Raw genomic sequence first — 27,667 nt, 5'->3', positions numbered from 1 at the left:
ATTCTGCTTAAAAAGATGCAATCTAATCCTGTTTACATGAAATAAGCCTGCTCCCGAGCAGGTTTAAGTTTACGGACCTGTTGCTATGACAGCAACTCCGGGATGAGCTTCGAAGAACCAAACAATCCAAGATCAAGTGAAATCGTCAACAATCAAATCCAGCTAACTGAGTTAGCGACGTACGAAGAATGGGCCCCTGGGCTGGGCTTGCTTATTTTTTATTTTTAATAACAAAAAAAAAACACACAAGTTAGGGCCCTATCTAGTGTATCACGATTTCCACAATATTATTAAGCGGCAAAAACTCAACATTAAGAAATGTTTCAAGAGCACCAAATCAGCATGAAATAAATTACATTCACAAACTTCTTAAATTGTAATAATATTTCACAATATTACAAATTTACTGTGTTTTCATCAAATATATGTTTTTTCCCCTCAGGCATGCCCAGCGTTCTAGACTGGACAGATGATGATTTCTCCATGTGCTTTGGCGTGAACCACCTTGGCCACTTCTTACTGACGAACCTTCTTCTCCCGCGACTGAAAGAGAGCTCACCGAGCAGAGTGATCACCCTCACCTGCTCCAGCTACAAGTACCAGAAGCTGGACTTCCAAGATCTCAACTACAACCTGTTCCCGTTCTTCACCTACTGCCGCAGCAAGCTGGCCAACATTTACTTCACACAGGAGCTCGCTCACATGATGGAGGGGAAAGGAGTGACTGCGTATGCCGTTCACCCTGGTGAGATCTAAAATATAGCCTGACTTTCTCTACAACTGCAGAAAAGGTTGCTATGTGGTTGCTAGGGTGTTCCTGGTGTCCCTAAGTGTGAGCAGTAATAATAGTGATCTTCACCTTATCTGAAGGTGATTATTGTTAAGTTCATCTTGTATCTTTTGTCTCATTCAGGTTACGTTCAGAGTAACTGGACCTGTCATTACTCAGTTCTGTTCCGGATCCTGGTGCAGGTGGTGATGTTCATGTTTTTTGTTTCGTGTGAGGCTGGGGCGCAGACGGTGGTCTACTGCGCTGTATCAGACGAGGTGCTGCCGCACAACGGAGGATACTTCACTGACTGTCGGCCGGCTCATCTAAGAGCCTTCGCTAGAGATTCTGGAGTAGCAAAAAAACTTTGGGAGGCCAGTGAGAGACTAGTTAAACTGGCCTGATAACAGTATACACTGCTTTTTGTTTGCATGTTTGAGAAGCAGACTGATTCTTATGCTGCTTATGGAAAACCATGTTAGTTTTTGGTTTGTATGAATGTGATTTTTATGGCACTGTTTAGAGTTTTGACGTTGTGTGCGCTGTTTTTTTACAGTGTAATTTATTTGATGATGATTGATGTGGTGTTTGACATGCAGTATTGAATTGCCCATGTATTCATTAAACACTTTAATTAGTGAAGAATGTAAATAGGTCTCTACAAATTCCATTTAAGAAGATGGAGGGTGCACATTTAGAAATGCAAACAAATCAAAGCACGAAAGCGCACAAATCTAGCAGAATTACAAAGGTTGCATTAATGCATTTGGCATATGCTTTTATCCAAAGCAATTTACATTTCCTTTTGCATTCATACATTTGATCACTCCATGTCAAAGGTGACATTTTTAAACTTTAAAAAAGTAATTAAAAAAAAAAAAAGGTTAATTTTTCCCCACGGTAGAATTTTTAATTAAAATGCATTTTAAATGCTAATGGAAAATAAAGATAAAAAAGTGGTTGAAAAAGCTATTCCCATTTGCATTACAGCTTACTGAGTAGTGTAAAATGTCTCCTTCAAAACCCTCAATATTAAATATTACGTGATTTAAAGATTGTACTTATGTCCATAACCTATTTCCATAACCTGGCAGGCCTGGAAATGACCGTTTTAAAAATCCCTAAAATAGAATGCAACAGTCAGGTTAAGGAAGTAAAAATCCCATTCATTTTCTCCATAGTGGAATTGATTTTTAATGTGTTGAAATAGACCAACTGGGAGCTATGAGGCCTGCATTATTTCAAGTAAAAACCCTTTAAAAACATATTGCTTGTCAATTTTGAATACATGCACATGATTCTTCAGTATTTAAATCATTTATTTATATATTTTGAACACATTTGCTTAAGTCAGGGAATACACAGAGCATGTTTGAGAACAGAGCAATAACAAGAGTAAGAATCCTCAGAAATCAAAGAGAATATTATTATATATAGAAAAACAAAACTAACAGAGGGCTACTGTGAGAAAACTCAACTTCAGAGAAACTATCCGGTACGGTTTCCAATCAGAGAAGTGATATGACGAGTCGAACGGAAACAGTCCTGTGCTTAAAGATGGACAATGTTGTCGGTACAGGTAAAAATATTCTGGATCTCCGCTATCTACTGAGCTGTAATTGTTAAGTTAGTCATAAAAGACTGATAAAAGTCAGAAACAATCCATGATTTTATTGGCCATTCAGGTTTGGTGAATATCCGCAAAGCACAAACAGCAGATCTATATCACTGCTGATACAAATTTAGCTTTAAGTGATTTCGAAAAAACCCATGCATATTTAGCTAATATTGCAAGTGCTTCTCTGAAGTTAAGCAGTCTCATACTAATGAGAAATCTTATAGTCGTTAATATAAATATCAGTCACCCTGCACTGACAACAATGAGCTTATACAAAAGCATGCCGTAGAAATATCACCATTTCCATAATCACCGACATTTCGTAGCAATAGTCTTCGTCATTTACACAGCCATTGTCAGCATAATTTTGGGACAAAAATATTATATATATATATGCACTTAACAAAGCTGGTAAAACAGATAAGAGAAAGGTTTAGGTAAACCAGCATTCAATAGAAAAAATTAAATCAAAGATAACACCAAACCTAGTGTTCAAGTGACTATCATGCAAAGAAATTCCAGCTGAAATGCAGTAAACTGCAGTTTCAATACTGTGTGTCCTGTTTTAATACTGATGTGCACTTTCACTCTTCAACATGTTTATTTTCGTTGCTAAACACACCGAGAACAGTACACTTTTTACATGCTGTTTTGCTTTGTTTTTTTTTGTGATTTTCTTTTAGGGAGCAGACAGGTGTGGAACTCTGATCACTCGTATAAACACAGGTGAAGTTTTGCATGAGATAAAGCATTGAAGAATGAGACACAACTATAACAGAAGCAGAACACCGGAGCACAAACGAGTACACGTGCCTCGCGGGGTCGCTTTGTTTGAGAGAAATATTTTGATTGGATTTTAAAAGATTGCCTCTTTTTTTATCTGTGTGAGAGACAATTTCTTTCAAATAATAACAACAAAAAAAGATCAGTAGTCATCATCGATATGACGTGGCTCAAAGCTAGTGAGTTCAAACATTAGACAAAGTGTCGTACACAAACGTAAGAAGCATGTAAGAAGTTGCGATAATAATATCAAATAAATAAATACAACCTGAGGACACAAGGTCAATAAAATAGTCACATGACCGGGTGATGATGTCACACTGACGCGTCAGTTCACCACGGTTCAAACCCTTTAGAAGTAGAGTGAAACCAGTATAAAGTTGTACGAGGCGTGACATGCACTCCATAAACTATATCTTACCATCTTCTGACATATAAAACTATTGCTGCCGATTTCGACTACGAACCTCTTCATTCTTCGAAAGACTTTCACACTCCTTGCACTTTGCCCATCCAAAGGGTAAACACACTTTAAAAAGGATCCAGGGTGACAACATTTTCACTCTCCTTAAAAGTCTCACACACCGACGACAAACAAAATATATATAAACTCTCAAAAATAGAATGAGTAATATTGATAAGTCAACGCTATATGTCACGAAAAATATAAATGTCAACATATAAGAGCAAAAAAACGCTAAAAAGCAAAAATATGTAACTCCGTCAGCTAAAAACCCACCAAAATTCCTTCAATCAGCTGCTCTCTAATGGCCTCCAAGGACTTTAAACCTCCACTATGACTAGTGTTGAGATACAATAGTTGTTTTTTTGAGAACAATCTCCTCTAATGATGTCATTGGATGTCCACATCTTTCCATAGTCCGAGAAGACACATGAATGAGGAGGTCATCATCTGGTATGCCTACTGTATGTTCAGCTGAGGTATGGCTTTTAGTTTGATTCAGTCGGTCCAACCTAACACGCTGGCTCAGCTGAAGAAGAAACGAAAAAAATTCAAAACATCGCAACACTAACACTAAAATATAATACTAACGTTGCAACAGGTTACATATAAAGCACAATTGTGGCTTTCCAGAACAAGGGATTGTTCATCCAATATGAAGTTCGCCAACTGACAGCAAATCTGCTGAATTATTCCAAATTTGAGCTAACGATGCGAGAAATAACGACTAAAGCTGGAAGACCCCGAACGTCACGTCGTTCTTTATCAGGCTCTGGTAGAATCTGCCCCAAAACAGTCACACATACCAACAAATGTCCACTAACGTTTGAACACACATGGACAGACGCTTCGGTTGGATATGAATCGCACTGAGAAGCCTGTACATAAACGGCGGCCATTTCCGTGGTGATATAGTGAAAAAATCATGCTCTCCAAAAATGTTCGGAAAAGAAAAGGCATAAATTACAAATCATTGGCATCCAGAACGTGAATTGTGTAAGTGACACATACAATTGCTTTTGCATTTAATACTAATAACAACAGTAAGAACAATATTAATAATAATAATAAGAAGAATAACAATAATATTGAAAATCTACACACTGTAAGTGAGGACGGCGAATCAGTGTAACATTACTCACACTGGGAAGGTGCGACAGAAAGCATGGCATTTCACAGACGACTCGCTGAGGCCTTATTATCCGTACTAATCAAAGACTGTCCAATTCCACACAGCACATGTGCACAACGAGGGGAGTCTCTGCACGGGTGTAAAGATACAGGGACGGTGTCTGGGAGGGAGGGGGTAAAGCTGAAGGTAAGACAGAAGACAACGCACAAAAGTGATTGGCAGGTGAGGGGGCCGGGCCCATTGTGGGAGGGTCAGGCACTGCAGACTCACAGCTACCCATCACTGGGCTTCGCTTTCCTTCCTCCCTCTCTCCAACTTCTCCCCTCCCTCACTCTCTCTCTTTTACTCTTGCACTCTCCATTTCTGGCTGGGCTCTCTTGTTAGATGTGGCTACAATGAGCTCAACCTGAGGAAAAATAAGGTTGTTAGCTGCGTGTCGTCACTTTGTACAACTACACAATCTGTTCAAGAGTGTGCAATGAGCAGACCAAGGCTACACTGAAGAAAAAAAAATAAAAAATTGGTGTAGAAACAAATTGCAGTCGAAAATTGCTATTAATTTCACAAATAATTACAAAGAAATACTGAATTAAACAGAACTTTTTGAAGTAGAAAGACTGAAATAGTATTTTCTAGAAAAACATACTCCAACAATACGTTTTATTTACAACTTCAAAAAAAAAAAAGTTTTTTTTATAGTGTAATTGTCACTAGGGCTATATATCAGTAACTGTGAAAAGACCAAAATGTGTTTTCTCTAACAGTGGTGAATTATATAATACCAGCATATTTTAAGGCAACTATATAATGAAGATGTTGCTAAATATTTTTGTGAAAACTGTGATACATTTTGTTCAGGATTCTTCAAATTCAAAAGAACATCTGACCGCAAACTTTTTAAACGGTAGTGTACAAAATTTGATTATTTTAAGGCACAAGGAGAATTTGTTAAAGACTTAAAGAGATAGTTCACCCAAAAATGAAAATTCTGTCATTAATAACTCACCCTCATGTCGTTCTAAACCCGTAAGACCTCCATTCATCTTCGGAAAACACAATTTAAGATATTTTTTGATGAATTCTGAGAGCTCTCTGACCCTCCCATAGACAGCAATGTAATTACCACGATCAACGTCCAGAAACGTAGCAAGGAGATCGGTAAAATAATCCATGTGACATCAGCGGTTCAACCATAATATTACGAAGCTACGAGAATACTTTTTGTACGCAAAGAAAACAAAAATAACGACTTTATTCAACAATTCGTCTCCTCCGCGTCACCCTAGCGCCATTTTGGAGAGTATCCACTGAAGGCAAACAGCGTATGCTATTCTGTGTCAGCCGCACCACACGGATACGTTGTTTTCATTCAAATCAAAGCGTAAACAACGTAGAAAACGTATCCGCGTGACGCATCTGACACAGAACAGCATACGCTGTTTGCCTTCAGTGGATACTCTCCAAAATGGCGCTAGGGTGGGGAGACGAATTGTTGAATAAAGTCGTTATTTTTGTTTTCTTTGCGTACAAAAAGTATTCTCGTAGCTTCGTAAAATTACGGTTGAACCCCTGATGTCACATGGATTATTTTACCGATCTCCTTGCTACGTTTCTGGACCTTGATCGTGGTAATTACATTGCTGTCTATGGAGGGTCAGAGAGCTCTAAGAATTAATCAAAAATATCTTAATTTGTGTTTCGAAGATGAACGGAGGTCTTACGGGTTTAGAACGACATGAGGGTGAGTTATTAATGACAGAATTTTCATTTTTGGGTGAACTAACCCTTTAAATAACATTAATCTGTCTATACGAGGATGTACCTTCACTGTAGAGGGGCGGCTGGAGCTCCCGAACAGTGGAAATGGACATTCTGCCATTTAGAGTCCCGGCGATGCCACACCCTCGTCTCTTCCGATTGGCTGCTGCGCGGCCGGCCCTGCCCATCCACATATTGCGTGAGGCGGATGTAGGCGATGCAGGCGGCCTCATCTCCAATCAGGTGCACGTGAGGGTTAAGGATGGTGGTGTGGATGGGCTTACTGTTCTTAGACAGCACTATGACAGAGTGAAAAACGGCCACACTTTAATGAACAGACGTCATGACCGACAGGGTAGAAGTGAAGAGTAATCCGACTCCGCTTACAGTTCTCAAAGTAAAATCTGTGGAAGTCCATCCCCTCCACCAGGTTTCCCAAGGCCTCAGGTTCAAAGCAGGTGAGTCCAGGGTCGCAGATTTTACTGGAAAGAATTAAAGCAATTGTTTCAGTGCCATCTCATTTACTGTCAATTGTGGGTAAAGTTAAAAATACACCTCACACACAAGTAACTTACGCATAGGCTTCAAAGTCGCCATTGTTGATGGCCTCAATAAGCTGTTCAGTGATTTTGATGATCTCCTGTTTGCGTGCTGTAGAAAGAGGAAGTCGGCGTTAACAGAAGCCAGCTTGTATTAGTATGCGCATGAAGGAGGAGCATTATGGGTAAGCAGTAATATCTTTTAAAACACCACAAAACATGTTTCACAGGTTCACTCTAATTTATTCAGCAGACTCATGTGTCTTTTTGCATCAGTACACAAGCCCCTGTGACAGACAGAAGCCCACACACACACACACAAACAAAAAAAACAGGTTGTCTGAACATCCACCCAAACAGATTTCAGCCACCTACACTACCGTACGTGCTCTCACACACAGCATTTCCTTTCCAGCTCTGTTAGTCACAGGACTCCAAATACCACAGCTCAAATAACTGAAGGTTAAAACACAACTCAATCTCTAGAGGCAACACAATTCAAAGATTCTCTGTAAGACCAGGTGGTCTAATCACAAGTAGTTTGTTTATATTATTTAAATATACTGTTTAATGATTATTTTTGTGTGAAAAAAAGCAACAAAAAAAAAAGACAAAATATGATACTTATGACAGAATGGTAAGAAATTTTCAAGAGAGTTTTAATGTGACATAACAATATCATAGATTTCTTATAATAATAATAATAAGTAATGCTTCTTGAGCAACAAATCAGCATATTAGAATGATTCCTGAAGGATTATTTGACACTGAAGACTGGAGTAATGACTGCTGAAAATTCAGCTTTGCCAATGCAGGAAAAATTACTTTTTTAAGAAAATACTATTTTAAAATATTCAAATAGAAGACTTTTTATAATTGTGATAATATTTACTGTATTTTTTGATCAAATAAATGCAGCCTTGGAAGCCATAAGAGACTTTTCAAAAACAAAAAAAATCTTACCAATCCCAAAAGTCTGAATAGTAGTGTGTATCTGTATATATATATTCTTTTCTATTAATGTCATTTTAATAAAAATCAACTCCGGGGATATCAACTTTTTAGTTTTTTTGTGCTGTATCAACCTGCAATAACACTTGTGAGAGACTCTCCTCTTCATAATACAAAAGTGGTCACAGATGAAGCATTTTGAGATGCATGTTACTCCCAGCCAGGTGTACACAGTGATGTGATTAAATCATTCGAGAAATCCACACTCTATGCATGTTAGTCCAGTAGCATCATTGCTGCTTTTTTACACTCCCAGGAAATCAAAAACTCATGCTGCTGTGCCAGTAATGCCAGCACAGACACAGACACTGACACCACATACTCACAATGTGCTGACAGCAGGGGGCTCGAGGACGGTTGGGCAGGGGAAGGGGAGGGGTGTGATGGGGCAGATACTGGGGCAGTAAGGGGTCTGCTGGCTGCTGATGGCTCACTGTCTGTATGAGGGGCTGTAGGTCTGCGCACACTGCTCACTAGATCAGTCAAACGTGACACTGGATGCATAATTGACGAAAGGCAGATGACAGAAGAAAAAAAAAAAGACTAATCACTAGCAGAAAACATGGTTAATCAAATATGCAGTGAGCGAAAAGTTTCTAATAAACATGGAACTTCTTCTGAATAACCTGTTTGCATACTGGTCCATCAGGGACTTACTCTGTGTGGGAATGTTAGGGGTCTGGGGAGTGGAGGGGGCAGAAACAACAGCTGGAGTGATAGTGCTCCCCCCCTCACCATCATATGTGGGCACCGAGCCCCGGCGAACCACACCCAATAGATCAGTGAACTTAGTGGCAGCTGTGGGCCCAGACAGGGCAGGACAGAAATAACAGAGTGGAGTTGAGCTTAGAAAAGGAGCAGAACAGTAATAGCAGTCCTGTGTGCAGTGGCACTAAAGGAACAGTTTACTCAAAAATGAAAATCTATTTCATCATTGTATACCCATACATTATTTCAAACATTCAATGGTTTTTGGGTATCTGAGCTGCAGTAGGAGTAAGATTTACTAGTAAATAATTTCAGTCTTTTCCACACAAAGCTACCATATGGCTAACATAAGAACATACTATAGCAAATGATTATATGGACTGCTAACAAATGTGACCCTGGACCACAAAACATAAGGGTACATTTTTTGAAATTGAGATTTATACATCATCTGAAAGCTTTCCTTTGACGTATGGTTTACATCAACTACAACATACAACTATTTGAATATCTGGAATCTGAGGATGCAAAAAAAATCAAAATACTGAGAAAATCGCCTTTAAAGTTGTCCAAATGAAGTTCTTAGCAATGCATATTACTAATCAAAAATTAAGTTTTAATATATTTACGGTAGGGAATTTACAAAATATTTTCATGGAACATGATCTTTACTTAATATCCTAATGATTTTTGGCATAAAAGAAAAATCGATAATTTTGACCCATACAATGTATTTTTGGCTATTGCTACAAATATACCCCAGCGACTTAAGACTGGTTTTGTGGTCCAGGGTCACAAATGATTATATAGACTTGTATGGTATTTTTTTAATAAATAAAATATACACTACCATTCAAAAGTTAGGGGTAGATTGGAATAAACTGTTTTTCTATTTTCTATTCATCAAAGAATTCTGAATAAGAAATAATAAGAAATGTTTCTTGAGCACCAATTCAGCATATCAGAATGATTTCTGCAGGATCATGTGACACTAAAGTAATGCTGAAAATACAGTTTTGCCATTACAGGGATAAATTACATTTTGAAATATATTCAAATAGAAAACAGTTATTTTAAATTGTAATATTGTTTCACAATATTACTTTTTTCTGTATTTTTGATCAAAGAAAAGCCTTAGTGGGCATGAAATACTTTAAAAACATCGAAGTGACCCCAAAATATTGAACGATAGTATACATATACACATGTATTTATAATATATAATTTCTTTTTCAAGGTACGTTTATACAACAACGATGCGCTAAAAATAGAAAAAAAATTTCCTTTGCGTTTTTTGTGTACAGACGACAACTTTGTCAAAACGATCCCTGGATCCACGAAAAAGACTTAAAACGCTGTCTTATGCACACCATGCCAGTAGTTGGCAATGTCACTTTTTAAAGGAACACTATTCGAACACGTAATACACATGCCCATGACATCACAAATTCGATAATGATATTCGAGACGATAATGGTATCGTTTTCAAAAACTTGCACTTTGAAACCTATTTTCAAAAGTTTGCATTTTCAGGCCCCCAAAACACCATTGTCTTGTAAATAAACAGCCAAAATGCATAAGTTTTCCATTTTTAGTTTAAAATGGAATTTTGTGTAAACACCCCCTTAATGTTTCACAGATGAAAAGAAATTCATACATGCTTGGAAGAACATGAAGGTAAGGTGAGTAAATGATGACAGAATTTTTTTTTTTTTTTTGAACTATCCCTCTAAATAAATCCAGAGAAACCACCAGAAATTGGTTAAACAATCAGGACACAGAAAACGGCAAGATTAGATTTGATTAAAAACCAAAGTATCCGTTTACTAATGAGAACACAAATTGTGCACATAATCTCCAGTAATGCCACTCATTTAATGGCACTACTTTACTAATTTTAGTGCTGATCTGTGTCACACACATGCAAAAGGGGATTATGGGAAGGTGGTGAGGTCATGGCAGTCAGAGGGCACTTACTGAAGAGAGCGGGGGAGGGGCCTGGAGGTGTGTGGGCGGAGTCAGGCTGGGTGCTGGGGTTTGACTGAGCTGAACTGTTATCTACAAGCTTTCCTGTGAGACGCCACCCAACATCACACAGAGAGAGATGGGACACAGAAAGCATACTGACATCAACAGGGTTTTTGCAGCCATTCTCAAGCCTAGAAAATGCCGGAGGAGCGAGATGCCTTCATGTAAAGTGTGGTGGTTCTAGCCAAGTGTTACTTCAGTATACATGACCAACGAATGAAATGAAAAAAAATCCTATTTTTAAATGAAAGATCCTTAATGGAATATGTCACCCAAAATAAAGCAATAAGCCGTGGTTTACAGTGAATTTATAACAGCTAAGGGGCGTTGGTAGGCACGACGCGAAGCGGAGTCTTGTTGACAACAAAGGTGTATGTTTGTAGAGTAATTTACAACAACTTCGAACGTGGCTCAGCCAATCAGAATCAAGGACCGGAACTATCCGCTTTGTACACAAAAATTCTATGCCAGTTGTGTAGGTCTAACTTCATGAAGTTACGAGAAACTTCAGAAATTTTCATTTTTGAATTAAGTGTTTCTTTAAAACAAGACAAGTATCTGAGAAGCAAAACTAGACTTGCTTTCAGAAAATGTATCTTGAATATAACTGTATTTTGTCTTGTTCCACTGGCAGATTTTTTCATTGGTTTTAAGCATAAACATCTCTGAATGTTTTAGTTCATAAGTTCTAACAGCTATTTTCTGCAGTGTTTGTATTACTACAAATAGGAATGAAGCAAGACAAAGACTGAGCAAAGATGACAACCATAACTTAATCAGTTTAGAGAATATAATGAAACGGAACACAAAAAGTTTTACTAAATCAAATCAACAAACTAGACTATTTAAACCATAAAAGGACCATTAAAAGGCATGCTAGCTGGTTGCAGAAATCAACCTGACTGTTTGAAAATACTAATTTACAGTCCTTACAAGCAGCCTCTATTCAAACAACTTATTCAAACAGAAGAGCTTTACATGCTAGCATAGATGTTATTAAGCTAACTTCTCACAGCTGCGCCATAATTCATCACTCAACTATTGCAACCAGATATTTCCCAACACCACCTAGAAGTAACAAACACACACACACACACACACACTTCTCACCGTCTCTTTTGTGTGATAGCGAAAACAAGACATCACGCTCCTGTCATGCACACTGTCTGCCCAGAAATTTGGCGGCAAGTTTTCTGTTCATACGCACACTCGCTCTGAAATAGCCAGGGTCTCTGTTTCCCACTGAGCTTAATTATAGCACAAGGTGCCCTTGCCTTGCTCTGGGGCAGAGAGAGCTGACACAGACACTGAAACTAGGAGTGACACCAACCCAGAACAGAGTTTTCGAGCCCAGAAGTGAGCACTGAATAAGCTCAGGCTAAAACTTTTCACTAAATTTCTCAGTTTAATATAAATGGGCCATAAAGTGAATCTAAAATGTTTAGACTTTTGTTATTACTCTGCATATACTACCACTTAAAAAGTTTGGGTTCAGTAAGATTTTTATGTTTTTGAAAGAAGTCTCTTATGCTCACCAAGGCTGCATTTATTTGATCAAAAATACAGTAAAACCAGTAAAATATTATTACAATTTACAAGAACTGTTTTCTATTTTAATATACTTTAAAATGTAATTTATTCCTGTGATGGAAAAGCTGAATTTTTAGCAGCCATTACGCCAGTCTTCAGTGTCACGTGATCCTTCAGAAGTCATTCTAATCATTTCTGCACAATAATAATAATTAAAAAAAAAATCTTATCATTATCAACACTGAAAACAGCTGTGCTGCATTATATTTTAGAGGTTACTATTTTTTTAAATTAATAGAAAGTTCAAAAGAACAGCATTAATTTGAAAAATGACTTTTGTAATATTGTAAATGTAATTACTGTCACTTTTTATCAATTCAATCATTGCTGAATAAAAGTTCCTTTCAAGAAAAAAAAAAAAAAAAGGATCCCAAACTTTTAAATGGTAGTGTAAATCTGATTTGTTTTTCAAATATGAACTTTAGGACTGACCGTTTGCTCTGTAGCTATGTAAAATCTGATTAGTACACCCAAATATGAAGATTCATTTACTCGCCTTGGTGTCTTTGCAAACCTGTATTTTTCTTCTTCTGTGGAACACAAAAGAAGATATTCTCAAGAATTTTTATTTTTTTTTGGTCTGTGGGGTTCAGTGTTGTTTTGGACCCCACTGACTTTCACTGTATGGACAAAAACAGTTAAAACATTCTTTAAAATATCTTCTTTTGTGTTTTGGAGAAGAAACTAAGTCATACCGTTTTGGAACGACACAAAAGTGAGTAAATAATTATTCATTTTTAATTATTTAATACATCATTTTCATTTTTGGGTGAACAATCCCTTTCGAATCAGCCCAATGTGAAAACACATAAGAGAGCAGATGTCATTGTAGAAAGATGACAACCTGAACGTACTGAACAAATTTATTTGGATTTTAAACTACACACACACAGTATTATATTATTTTTGCTATTCAGACTACAAACAACTATAATATTTTTGCAGCCTGTCTGAACAAAACCTTAGAAATCTTTGCTGAAAAGCTGCAGTGTGTGTTGTTCCATACAAATGCTGATAGTTGAGTCTTACCTTTCATTTCCTCATCCTCCACTGTGGCATTACTGCTGTCCGACGACTCCTGTGATATTCAGACACAGAACACCAATTAGTCAAGACAATATATTGAAATTTTTCAGAAAGAATACCAACAAGGGCCAAAGTCCTCACTTTGGAATCACACGCACAATTAACCATTCAATGATGCATGTCCATGTCAGCACGACTGTTAGAAGAGGCTTGTTATGTTTGTTATAATCCCACTCACATACATAATGATATTAAACACAGGCCACACCTCCACCAGGAATGAACATTATGAACTCAATACTCTTTCCTTCACAATATCCAATATCCAATAAATTCACAATATCCTGTGCTGAAATCTGAGAGACGGGCTGCACTAATTACAAGAGTACTACAAACGCTTGTGTAAGGAACAGACAGTAATATAAAACAACACACTCTTGGCCTCCTGCAGTCTTCTTTGGTGCATACTGGATGCACATTTATTTTGCATCATGTGAATTCAAGTTCATATTGTTGGATGCGATTTGATGGGTCTTACTAAGCACACTAAAAACAAAGCGTGGAGTTGTAAATTGAGGTTATGTCCAATCGTACTATAGATGTATAGATATTTTGGCATTAGAAGCCAATCAAATTCTAATCCTAATCTTCAAAAAACTTTATAACACAAACAAAATACATTAAGGAAAAAGTGAAAGTAAACAGACATTACGTACTAACTTGCAGTGAGGATAAACCAGTGTTGTTACTGTTAAATAATTTTTTTTTAACTTAAACTATTATTTTTACTTAAAATAATTTTTGGTAATTGAATAACGTGGAAATAAAATATAAAACGTATACAAAAATCTGAAATTTTGTCATGGCAGCTAACTGAAATAAATAGGTTTAAATTGAAATACTGAATTACTAATCACTAAAATACAAATAACCTAAAGCTATATAAAAATATATCTATGTAGAGCTTTTTTTTATTTTTTTTTTTACAAATTTTTCTTTCAGTTTTATTTTTAGTAATTTCAGTAGATCAAGTTGCACTAATTGAAGTTTAAAGGTTTAAAAAGTTCATTTTATTTCAAGCAACAATTTTTTTTATGGTTTTGGTTTACTATAATAACCCTTATTGTAAAATAAATAAAAATTTTAAAAAATTAAAAAATAATAATTTACTATGTTCACCTGCATGATAAATAATTTTGGTGCTGTGTTGGGTCACCACTTGATGTCTAATTTATAGCAGAGTCCTGACGCAAAACCACTGTTGGATTGCAATAAAATTCTTACTAAAATAATGTTTTAAAAAATATTTCCTATTTTAAAATGAGCCCAGCTATATTGAGAAAAGAGTCAAAGCTGAAGGGTTTGCAACAACACCTTGTAGCGGTAAGTATTTACACAGCACTTCCTCTTGTACCTTATTGCTCAATTGAATTAATCGACAGAATGAAGTCTCAATAGGAAATGAGGAGGAGGAGGAGGGCATGGTCACCTGAGAAACGGGACCGTGCACCTGTCACAGCGTAACCGTAGTGATCACCAAGGACACCAGCTCCTGCTGTAAATAGGCCATCAGTATGTGGGCCGATATTATTAGGTGCTCCTGAAAAGGCTTTTGTTCTCTCATTCCATCATCTATGCTGTGCTAGAGACCTTGTTACACCTGTACAAAGACAGTGGCAAACGTGGCGAAATGGACAGCTTCCCACGCAAGGGTCTAATAGCTCATTTTCTAGGGGGAAATTAAGACCAATTCAGAATTCACACAGAACAGCAACCACTGGCAGAAAAACCGGGCCCAGATCTAGACTTCACTACTGCCACCTGGGAGAATCAAAGAGATTTTTAGTAATATTACAGGCCTACTTTTATTTTCCACGGATGCATTAAATTAATCAAAAATGACCGCACAGGCATTACAAAAAATTATATTTCAAATAAATATTTACATTTAAATTAATTCCATTTCATTTCTATTTATGTTTTATTTTAAAAAGATGAAGAATTTAATTTCTCTTCCACTAGAAGTACAAAATGCTATTTAAAAAATAATGACTGTCAAAAATATTTTTTTCATGTCAAGGGAGATTGTTTCGCAAGTTGCACGTTCAATGAGCACCACAAGAGGTCTCTACACCACACAGTCGGAAACAGAGAGACCTGAGACAGCAGGTTTAATATTCTCATGACACAGATTTCCAAATGTTGCTCTTCGGCCTCATACGGCAAACATCTGATGTGTCAAGAGTCATTTCCCATCATCACAATCATTAATAAACATCACTATTAAACAGACGGTCGATTAATAGTGAAACAATCACACTAGCACATATGAAAAGGAGCGGCAAACAAACGACTCAACCCTTCAACACGACATGCGTTTCATTAGAGGAATACGTTTACTCATTTGCATATTATGTTTAGTTAAAAGATGCAATTTCTTAATAGTAATGAGTTATTCAACCGGATCTAAAGAGTACTAGCGCGAATACACATTAAACTTCAAAAGGGTCACGCAGCAGCCAACAGGCACACACGCTCAGATGATGTCATACACTCTTAAAAATAAAGGTGCTTCACGATGCCATAGAAGAACCTTTTTGTCTAAATGGTTCCATAAAGAACCTTTAACATCTGAAGAACCTTTCGGTTTCACAAAAGGTTCTTTGTGGCGAAAGATGGTTCTTCAGATTACAAAAACGCAAGAAAGAGATGGTTCGTTAAAGAACCTTTGACTGAATGGTTCTTTGTGGAACCAAAAATGGTTCTTCTATGGCATCGCTTGAAGAACCGTTTGAAGCACCTTTATTTTTAAGAGTGTAGTCTGTAGTCACATTAGCAGAAATGCATTGTGGGGATGCAGATCAAACAGAGGACGGATGGTGGGCAGGAAAGAAAAAGAGTGGTGGTGGTGCTGGTGGTGGGTTACCTTAATCCCATCCACTGCATTATGGATGACAGTGGTCTGTGTCTCCTACAGAGCGACAGGGGAGGAGGGGGTGGAAAAACATGAGGAGAAAAAAGAAGAGAGAGAGCGTGTGTGGGTGGATGGGTGTTTGTGATTGCCAAACCAGTAAAAATGAACAAACAAAACGTGCACAAAAACCACCAGAGAGCTTCATAAAACAAATTACTGCACGTTAGGCTCCAATATTTCAAAACCACCAACTACGAACGGACAAAATCAGCATCGTATCGCTGAAAGTGAAATAGCGTGATTTTGACAGAACGACTGCGAATGCTATCGCAGCCGCTATACTAACATGTTTATTTTAATCCGTCTCCTTTGTGTACGTGTCAACCCCGGAAACCTGCTAGCTAGACACACATCAGACCGCATAAATTTGTAATGCCCACTTCTCTCTCGCAGGAAGTAACATTCCCTTACTGTCCAATCAGCAGCCTGTGGTCCCCATCATTATGAGGTATTCATCGCCATGACAACTGTTGCCCCGTGCAACAGGCAGCAGTTGCATGCTAAAGTTACTATGGACACAGAGGCTGCGTCCAAAAGCTCTAAAATGTGCCTTCGGAGGGAGCATTCCAAGGCAGGAAGGCATCAAGGCACGTCCGAATACAAATTCTGCTTCACTTCCTGTCTCTGGAGGTACCTTCTTCTAAACTAATTTTGAAGGCAGCATAGATGTATCCTTCGCTGCCTTTGATATCCCACAATTCCGTGACGGTTGAGATAAAAAAATAAAGATGGCGCCTGAAAGTTGCGTTTGGTGGTCAGTTTGTTTAAATGTATGTTTCTGATTCACTTCTTGCACTTTTGATGTTATTTCTAGCGAGAAATCAGTATTATAATAATTAAATATTCATTTAGTTATCATCAAAACTCGTTCTATTTTGTTGTAGATCATTAAACCGTTTCGCTGCCTCAGAAGCCTGTCCGAAATCAGTTTCATGAGGTGCCTTTGTGCAAAAACGCTGCCTGCAAAATCATTGCCTCATAAGGCAGCAAGCCAGCTGCCTAGGTTTTCAGACGCAGCCAGAGTCTATAAGAAGCTGCGAATGCTAACAATTAATTTCCTTTTTAAAGGGATAGTTTAGCCAAAAATGAAAATTGCATCATCATTTATTCACGCTCAAGTTGTTCCAAACCTGTATGAATTTCTTTCTTCTGTTGAACACAAGAGAAGATATTTCGAAGATTGCTGGTAACCAAACAGTTGACAGTAACCACTGACTTGAAAAAAATACTACCGAAGTCAATGGCTACCGTCAACTGAAAATAACTTCTCGTGTTCAACAGAAGAAATAAATTCATACATGTTTAGAACAACTTGAGGGTGAATAAATGACATAATTTTCATTTTTGGATGAACTATACCTTTAAGAAATTTTAGTTGATTAGTCTTACTGATAAAATTGTTATTGTCACATAGCTACATATAAAAATATATTTATATTGCTTATGACGTTTTTTTTTTTTTGCATTATGACATTAATGGTGTCTGATTAAAACTGTTAGTGTTGGTACAGTTCAAATTCTTTTATCTTCAAACTCAATACTTCTGTCATCATTAAATATCAGTATCTGTCATTATTAAATGATTATTTTTCCAAATATTAAAAAATGTCAGTAAAATATTCAAAAATACAGAAAATATATGCGAGTATATAATGTGTTGTATATTACCATGCATTGTTATACTGGCACCTGGCACATAAATTAGTTAGAATAGATTAGTTAGTGAAAAACAGTCTAATTTTTTCTTTTTTATAAGATTTAATTATTTTTAATGTTTATGAAAACAATCTTTATGTTTTTTTAGTTCTTACATATAACAGTTTAAATATCCTTGGCTGCTTGATTAAAGTACTGGTTATTGTGAAAAAAATAAAAAGGCAAAGCAAATTTTAAATACAAAAACATAAATATGGAGATATATCAAAAGGGTACAAAATAAAAATATCATCCAGTCCTACACAACTGTACAGTTAACAGTAAAGCTGGAAGGGAAGCCATGAAACAAAGCACTAAGGCTAAAGTCTTTTCTGACCATAAACACCTCCTCACTTCACTTCAAGGTTGAGTAACTATATCTGCACCATAAAACGCACACACACGAGCAGCACACAAACTCCACAGTGGCAGCATTAAAGGGCAACTATGAGAGACCCTAAAATATTCTGATGCCACGTGTTGCAATAACTGTATATGTTGGAATGCATGTCATGTTTCCATTAGGAGCTTCCTTCCTTAATGCTCAGGGTTCACTCTAAAACCTCTTCACGGAGCTTTTACAGACCACAGAAATCTACAAAAATCCCCTCAGAACATAGACGATCCATCTATATCCCTCAAGCATGTCATTAAACATTAAATAATCACATCACCCATGTACCCACCATGCTGGCATAATGACATTTATTAAATTCCCTGCCAACTCCAAGCAATAAACAACCTTCATTACCTACCGATCAAAGCAGAAACTGAAAGTCAAACTGGCATGCAATCAAAAAAACAACCCCATAAATGTGTGACTAGAGTGTATAGTAATATATCAGAATGACATAGAGTGCAACTGAATAAACAGAGCTTAACTGGGTCCATGGACAGATCCAAAAAGCATAGGGGTAAATTCAAAAAACAGTTGTGCCACTTCAAGGCTGGGTCATTTAAAAATGTTCATAAAGCACTTACAATACCGTTTAACTAGATGGCACTTGCTCTGGAATAGTGCTGCACCTTTAAATTAAAAAATATTTTTCTTTTCAGCGCAAACAAACCTCCTTTCACTTGATGCAATTAGCATTGCATAATGCGTATAAAAGTGTTTAATATAAGGGAAGCTTGCAAATAAAATAAATTATTTATTCATAACGTATGTAATCAGCAGGCGCAATTCCTAGTGAATTCACAGATCTCTCAAATATAAAATAAATAGTACATATATACACATATTTGTCAGTAAGATTTTTGAAATAAATTGATTGTATTAATCAAAAATGACAATAAAGACATTTGGAATGTTCTATTACAAATAAATGCTGATCTTCAAACTTCCTGAGATGCACACGCACACATAACACATGTGGAATGGCAACAGCACTGCTCAGAACTGTAAACATTCAACTCAACTGACAACTACAGTATACTAGACCCAGTGGATTTAAGTGAGGAACACCATTAAGGATCTCAGTGAACCAAACAGCCTCTTCTCACCACTGCAGCCAGGAAACCGTAAGAATAGTTTAAGGGCTGATTCTAAGAGGATTCTAAGAGCCCTAGCAGGAGTTCCTATCCCCAAACCAATCCAGATCATAATGATGATGCTGACACTGCTCACTCACTGACCACAGTTCAAATACAGAAATATAATAGCCCCAAAAGTATTTCATCATTTTAGACACCCTTAAAAATGCAAGAATGCCAGTGCATTAGATAACTAATCATCAAACCAGGTGGCATGTGTTTCAGAAAAGTTATCAAAAGCACAATTTGCCAAGCATTTCACAAAAAAAAACCAAACAAAAAAAAACTTTTGCTAGGTTTCAAATTGATATATTGTTTAAAATTATTGCATATGGACACTTTGTGGTTCTCAAAGCAAAGTGGAACATGTTCATCATTAATATGATGAACTACGCCTGTGGTTCTCTGCTAAGACACATTTAAGAAATTGAAAACTTCTTACAGCCACTAAAAATCACCCTGAGACCAGTTGGTTAAAAGTAATAGCAAAAATGGTAGCATGAAAGTTAGTTCTTAAAGGGATAGTTCACCCAAAAATGGAAATTCTGTCATTAATTACTCACCCTCATGTTGTTCTAAACCCATAAGACCTTCATTCTTCTTCGGAACAGCTTTCTGACCCTCCATAGACAGCAAGGTAACTACCATCTTTAAGGCTCAGAAATGTATATAGAACATCGACAAAATAGTCCATGTGACATCAGTGGTTCAACCGTAAGTTTATGAAGCTATGATAATACTTTTTGTGCGCAAAACAAGAATAACAACTTTATTCAACAATTCTTTCCCCCTGAGTTGCCATCTACCACCATTATCGAGAGTAACACGACGCATGAGCGTGTTTTCCTCTGCTCGTAAACAAGGCGCAGCGCATGCGTGTTCTACGTCAGCAGCATCATGCGCATGCGCCATGTTACTCTCAATAATGGCGGTAGATGGTAACTTGGGGAAGAAGAATTGTTGAAAAAAGTTGTTATTTTTGTGCACAAAAAGTATTATCATAGCTTTGTAAAATTACGGTTGAACCACTGATGTCACATGGGCATTTTATTGAAGTCCTTACTACCGTTCTGGGCCTTGAACGTGTCAGCTGCTTTGCTGTTTATGCTTACCCTCACTTAATTTGTGTTCTGAAGATGAACGAACGAAGGCCTTACGGGTTTGGAATGACATGAGGGTGAGTAATTAATGACAGAATTTTCATTTTTGGGTGAACTATCCCTTTAAGGATGTTAAACTACTGTCCGCTATCAGTAGGCTGTTTTACAGAGGATTTCCTGAGGACTGGGAGTTACCTTTTCAACACATGTGTAGAAGACTGAGACTTCTTTAGAACAGACTGTGTTGTTGAAGTCATTCTGTTTCCAGCAAGCCATCAGCAATGACATTTCCGTTACACAGGTGGCCTCTGTAACAAAGAGTGTGTGTATCACCATGTAAGAGTTCAGCAAAAATAATGCATTACAACAGCCCTTCGAAGTTGCCTTAAAAAGCAAACCAGCATCATTTGTATAAAATTGTTACTCACCCTCATGTCGTTCCAAACCCGTAAGATCTTCGTTCATCTTCTGAACACAAATTAAGATGTTTTTTATGAAATCCGAGAGCTCTATGACCCTCCGTAGACAGCAAGGTAACTACCACGTTCAAGGCACAGAAACGTAGTAAGAACATCGACAAAATAGTCCATGTGACATCAGTGGTTCAACCGTAAGTTTATGAAGCTATGATAATACTTTTTGTGCGCAAAACAAGAATAACAACTTTATTCAACAATTCTTCCCCCCTGAGTTGCCATCTACCACCATTATCGAGAGTAACACGACGCATGAGCGTGTTTTCCTCTGCTCGTAAACAAGGCGCAGCGCATGCGTGTTCTACGTCAGCAGCATCATGCGCATGCGCCATGTTACTCTCAATAATGGCGGTAGATGGTAACTTGGGGAAGAAGAATTGTTGAAAAAAGTTGTTATTTTTGTGCACAAAAAGTATTATCATAGCTTTGTAAAATTACGGTTGAACCACTGATGTCACATGGGCAATTTTAACGATGTTCTTACTACGTTTCTGTGCCTTGAACGTGGTAGTACCCTTGCTGTCTATGGGGGGTCAGAGAGCTCTCAGATTTCATCAAAAATATCTTAATGTGTGTTCCGAAGATGAACAAAGATCTTACGGGTTTGGAATGACATAAGGGCGAGTAATTAATGACAGAATTTAAATTTTTGGGTGAACTATCCCTTTAATATCAAATGCCACTGGTTTGATATCCAACTCATTTAAATTTATACAATTTAAGGGCAGCTTCAGTACACACATATATTTAGAGGCCACTGTATGCACTGTTTATACTATACATACATTTTATTTTCTGCTCTAAACACCGTATCTTTGCATTTAACATTTGCATTATAAAATACATAGTGTTTATATTATTTAATTTTATTACTAGCTTTAAATTGCAAATTTTTTTTAAATATAGGCTTGCACTCAGATGCAATGAAAAAGTTGGTAAAACAGCACACAAGAAAACAAACAAACAAACAAAAAATCCTTATTGTACTAAAGATTGCAAGTGCAGTCACAAACAGAGGGGGGAAAAAAGGATGGATTGGAAGAAAAGAAAAGGACTAGAGAGGTAAATACCAGTGCAGGAGAGGGGAGGTTTCCCTTGGGACTGGTGACTATGCTGTTTTTGGTGCTGTTTGTCTGGGGCTGTGCAGGGAAACACAACATACATTCGGATTAAGAAAGTGTCAAGTTAAGAAGGAACGAGGGAGAGTTCGGCATGCACATGTACACAAGCACACTCACACAAACACATGCAGTAGGGTACCGTCATTATCTGTTTTAAAGTAACTGACTGATGTAGTGCCAACTACCTATTTACATGAAAACAGTGTTATTCATTGAGACACAATGTTCTCTAGCAGTCAAAGAAAAGGGAGGGTCATTATTAAAGTCTATAAAATGCTTTTCGCCAATTTGGCTTCCTAAACTAATCCATTATACCAATTAGCCACATTACATGCAGAGGCGGATTAGCTATGAGTGTTTATTTGTACTCGGGGGTCCCTCAGGACTCATGTTTATGAGCTTGCAGTGGTATCTAATGGTCCATTTTCCCTTGTACAGCTCAGGCACTCACGCGAATGTTGTTATTATGTGTCTATGCGCGGGAGGCATGGTCAAGGGAGATGAATGAACAGCAGCCCACGACTACTGGATCCTCACAAGCATGAAACAAATTCACATACATGAGCAAAAACACATCATAACATGACTTTGGCAGTATGGGCACACATATCCATTCAAATACACACTGTTCCTAGTAACTGGACCACTTGATGGCTTACAGAATTCATTAACAATTCCCAAAGACTTATCACAGATGGTCATGCATCTCCATGGAAGTCCAACTTTATCCAAGTAAACAGGGATATTGTTGGGAAGGACAACCAGCAATGCTATCCTCTTATGGGAGCCATAAGAAAAAATTCCTGAGCACTGAGAATATAAGCATCAATCCTGCAAATAAATGTAAGTTGAAGGAAACAAGCAGATTTGGTGCAGTCAGAACCCTGGGTTGTGCAGAAATAGGATCTTCAGATCTTATGGAAATATTGGGAAAAACACAGGGTCTTACTCTACATGACTATTCCATTGTCTACCTGTGTATGAACAGAAAGGCCTCTCCTAAACCTGCTTTAGAAAGCTTCCAGAGTGGTCAGTATAACCAAAATACATCCAATTACCCACATGCAGAATGAGATCCAAGAGGTTTGTGGTGTCAAAGGAAGCCGGTCAAAATTATTCAAACAAAGGAAAGAACAGCAAGGAGGAGGAACCCAGTGTTTGTCAGAAAATACTCAAGAAAGCAGGACATTTTTACTGGGACCAAGTGGTCTCACAAAGCCAGATCTGAACTCTAAAAAGTCTAGTCCACAGTGTGTTCTGGCCAAGAACTGTGCACTTAGACATTCAGATACTGATTGCAACCATTCTGTTCATTTAGTTTTTATGTGCCACTCTGGGATGGGTTTATCTGAAATTGATCATATAAAATAAGACTAGACGTGTGCCCTTAAGGCCTGTTCACACCAAAGATGATAACGAGAACTATTAAAAGCCCCGATATACATCAAGCAAAATCAAAGAATAAACCAAAATAAGCCAAAATAAAGTTAGTTTGGGGAGTTCAAAACAGCTTTCCAAAGCGAACTTTCCAGAACAGCTCCATACAATAGTTCCAAAAGTTCCAAAGCTGTTGTTTACCATTGGTCAGAGGCAGGCTCCATCTTCTTTTACCCCTCAGCAAAAAACGAAAAGTGTATCAGGGGCTTAACTATATCGTTTTAGTACTTGTTCTAATTCTACAAGCGTTCTCTACCGCAGGTGTGGACACGAACATAGTTTTTGTTATAATTCTTCGAATAGCTATCCGATCGTGAAAAGACCAGGTGTAAATGCCCTCCGAAACGCATTTGAGACGGATATAAATCCGATCGCTCAAACCAGTTCAGGAGGTGGTCTGTGCCGCATTCCAGACGAAACTGGACCAGTGTAAATGCATCTGGTTGTTGAAACCACATATGCAAATTTTACTCCTCCCAAAATGTTAAAATAATAAACGTGTGAGAGCGTGTTATAGGCTATATGACATTATAGTCACGTATGACTGCGCTAATGGCGATGCGTGTTGCATTAGCGCAGTCATATGTGACTATAATCTCATATAGCCTATAACACGCTCTCACACGTTTATTATTTTAACATTTTGGGAGGAGTAAAATTTACATATGTGGTTTCAAAAACCAGATGCATTTACACTGGTCCAGTTTCGTCTGGAATGCGGCCCAGACCACATCCTGAAGTGGTTTGTGCGATTGGATTTATATCTGTCTCGAATGTGTTTCGGAGAGCATTTACACTTGGTCTTTTCACAATCGGATAGCTATCCGATCAGACAAAACACATGAAGCGACCAGGTGTAAACAGCCCCTGAGACTAATGCTGTGTTCAAGTCCACCTGGGACGTTCGTACTTACGAGTTGACAAGTCGTAATTACGACGTCAGGTGCGTTCAAGTCAGTTTAGTCGGCACAAGATGGCGGTGTACCTTCTTTTAATAAATTACAAGAAAATACAACAGGGTCTGCATTTTTTAACTTAGATTTCATTAACTAGCTGCGTAACAAGAACATGACCAATTTAAGTTTATAGGACAACTAAACTATCAATTTAAACAAAAATTTACCGTCAACTACAGACGTTGCATCCATCGATTCCGCCATGTTTCTCATTGACACGCCCCCAACTCGGAAATTCGGGGCTTAAAGAAAATTTTGAGTTTCCCCACTCGTAATAACGACTTTGTGGTGGCGTTCATGTGCGTTCAACTCGTAAATACGATATATCCGACATGACTTGAACGCACCATAAGATCCAAGATTAGTTGACCAGTAAAAAACATGCAATTTTTTAATGCATTTATTTATTTTATTTTTTAAAATAGAACCAGTCTGAGTATGTTTTATACTGGCCATCATTTCATTATGTCCCACAGAAATGCAGGAAGTAAGACTTTAGAGGAAAGTGTTGCACATTAGCAACAGTACAGTAGGTGGAGGTACAAGAAGAGGAAGATGAAAGAAAATAGAAGGGTGTAAATGAAACAAGATTCTCACCATGTACTGAATGGTAGAGCTCGACTTTCGCTTCTACAGAGAGAATGAAAAGGAGAGAAGTGAGAAAAATGGTGGAAACTGAGACGATATTTAAAAAAGTAGCTGTTGACTTGTTTGATGTTCATTTGGGGTGAAGAGAAAAGTGCTGGGACGAGATCTCAAATGCTGTCAGAGCTGTGTGTATTTTAGTCAAAGAAAACGATTTGAAAAATAATTTTGGAGTGCATGTGAAGGTCTGGGTTCAGAGCAAGACAATATGTAGACTTGAAGGTTCTTCTGTACAAGAGGAAATTTGGAGGAAGAGGAACAAGGAAGGGTAGTGGGTCAAGTGAAGGAAAAAGGAGAGAGAAACATGCCACTAGCAGAAGAATAGTTGAAGTGCACCTGAGGAATGATCAGTTGTAAGCAAAGTTACCTGATCCGGGGTCAGTTGTTTGTGACATATGACAGTTACCGTTCAGAGACAATTTGGCCCTGAACCTGGAGCAGGGAAAACAACGTAGGAGCTACACAAAGTAGGAATGATGTGCAAGGACAGGCAGGGTTGCTGAGACAGGAAGCAAGCACAGTCTGTGTGGTTCAGTGATATTTTTTGTCCTAAAAAAAGGGCAGCCAAGAACGAGTTATATTAAGCACAGAATGTTCTCAGAAGTGCTTTGGTTGAAAACGCAGCAGCGCAACTTCCAATCGGTGCAACTGCCATATTAAAAAATAAATAAAAACGCCTCCAAAGCAGAATTACATAACCAGCGGTAGTGCAAAGATTTAGACACAAAGTGAGGAAGTCAGCTTCAGTTAATTTGAAAAATGGTGACAGAGACTAAATAAAGATCAGCTCAGCTTGAACTCCGAAGACGGCGACAGAGCATAAAGGTGAAGGAAGGAGAGAGAGAAAACAAAGTAATCGTGAAAAGGACAGAAGAAATATTTTAAAATGGCTGGAGAGGACGTGGGGGAGCCTGTTGCTAGGTGATGAGAGGAGCGCTGTGCTGCTATTTTCGTCTCAGAGTTTCCAGGGTTTCAGACTCACGGCTATTCTTGGAACCAGAGTCGCATTTCCCACTGAACTATTTCTCCGCTCAAACACACACACACACACGTACATACATACACATGGAGATAACAGGTGTGAGTCACATAGGTGGCTAGTGGGGTGACGACAAAGTAGAAACAGGTAGAAATGTGTTTTGAGTGTGTGTCTGCGAACACTCCCCTAAGTGTTAAGTGCAGTTCATCTCTGAAAATCCTGTTTCATGAATCAAATTACTCTGGCTCTTGTGGAAGATTCCATAGATTCCTCAATGGCATCACAGCCGTCGTCGTTATATCATATTCTTAAAATGTCTCCCACACGCCTAAAGGCGCTGACGGAAATAAAACTTTCATTTCGTCTCATCTTTCAGTGGTATCGCTGGCTCCATGATAGAGCTTGTTACAGTGTTTGGTAACATCTTATATTTCCACACTCTTATGTCAGCTAGAGAGCCTAGCAAATTCACTGAAATACTCAACACGAGGTTCATTGTATAATCCGCACTCGATTTTTACTTAATGTGTGGAAATCTGTGGGATGGATTTAAATATGGGGAAGTGTGTTAAAGGTAGGTTTTATTTGGTAGCTAAATAACCATGTATTTCCATGCTCATATGACTGCTAGACAGTCCGTAAAAATTCACTAAAATACTCATCGCGGTGTTTATACTTTTATATTTCTATGTGAATGTGTGGAATCTTGGGCATTGGATTTAAACATGGTCTTATTGGTAGATAATAGGGCTGTCAAACGATTAATCGCATCCAAAATAAAAGTTTGTGTTTACATGATACACACACACGCAAGTATATATTTAGGAAAAATGTTATATTTATGTATAAAATATTTGTATTTATATATAATCTAAATTATATCTAAATATATACAGTATATCTAAATATATATACACACTACCGGTCACAAGTTTGGGATCAGAACGATTTGAAAAATTTTTTAAAGGAGTTTCTTATGCTCATCAAGGCTGTATTTATTTGATCAAAAATACAGGAAAAAATGTAATATTGTGAAATATTATTATGATGTAAAATAAAGTTTTTCTATTTTAATATACATTAAAATCTATTTTTTTCCTGTAATGCAAAGCTGAATTTTCAGCATCATTACTGCAGTCTTCATGATCCTTCAGAAATCATTCTAATATGCTGATTTATTATCAGTGCTGGAAACTGTTGTGCTGCTTTATTTTTTTTTGGAACCTTTGATGAAGGTTGATGAACCTTTGATTTTTCAGGATTCTTTGATGAATAAAAAGTTAAAAAGAAGAGCATTTATTTAAAATAGAAATCTTTTCTAACAAT

At 37.5% G+C, this 27,667-nt stretch overlaps 2 protein-coding genes across 32 annotated transcripts in view; one reads left to right on the top strand and one right to left on the bottom strand.

The window, feature by feature from the left end:
* The window catches only part of LOC107741298 (retinol dehydrogenase 11), a 3,021-nt gene extending 1,366 nt beyond the window's left edge, over positions 1–1,655 (top strand). Inside the window, exons 3-4 of the mRNA XM_016553991.1 lie at positions 443–745; positions 914–1,655. Of these exons, the coding sequence (XP_016409477.1) occupies positions 443–745; positions 914–1,173 (563 nt within the window). The 3' untranslated portion in view covers positions 1,174–1,655. The remainder of the gene's footprint in view (positions 1–442; positions 746–913) is intronic.
* A 354-nt stretch (positions 1,656–2,009) lies between these two features.
* LOC107741206 (calcium/calmodulin-dependent protein kinase type II subunit beta) overlaps positions 2,010–27,667 on the bottom strand; it is an 80,732-nt gene continuing 55,074 nt past the window's right edge. For 5 of the 31 annotated variants that reach the window (XM_016553845.1, XM_016553851.1, XM_016553843.1 and 2 more), the window contains 10 exons: positions 22,274–22,342; positions 16,352–16,396; positions 13,429–13,477; positions 10,759–10,851; positions 8,731–8,871; positions 8,400–8,567; positions 7,099–7,174; positions 6,911–7,005; positions 6,588–6,822; positions 2,011–5,171 (listed from right to left, as the gene is read on the bottom strand). In XM_016553845.1, the coding sequence (XP_016409331.1) occupies positions 6,590–6,822; positions 6,911–7,005; positions 7,099–7,174; positions 8,400–8,567; positions 8,731–8,871; positions 10,759–10,851; positions 13,429–13,477; positions 16,352–16,396; positions 22,274–22,342 (969 nt within the window). In that variant the 3' untranslated portion in view covers positions 2,011–5,171; positions 6,588–6,589. Of the gene's footprint in view, positions 5,172–6,587; positions 6,823–6,910; positions 7,006–7,098; positions 7,175–8,399; positions 8,568–8,730; positions 8,872–10,758; positions 10,852–13,428; positions 13,478–16,351; positions 16,397–22,273; positions 22,343–25,314; positions 25,348–27,667 lie in introns of all 31 variants that reach the window. The other 26 variants (XM_016553875.1, XM_016553871.1, XM_016553864.1 and 23 more) reach the window with 13 other exon arrangements.

The sequence above is a fragment of the Sinocyclocheilus rhinocerous genome, unplaced genomic scaffold (assembly GCF_001515625.1).
Source record: "Sinocyclocheilus rhinocerous isolate Xijiao unplaced genomic scaffold, SAMN03320098_v1.1 scaffold615, whole genome shotgun sequence".
Taxonomy (NCBI): Eukaryota; Metazoa; Chordata; class Actinopteri; order Cypriniformes; family Cyprinidae; genus Sinocyclocheilus; species Sinocyclocheilus rhinocerous.
Note: the sequence above shows the minus strand (reverse complement) of the source record. Positions and strands in the feature narration are given on the sequence as shown.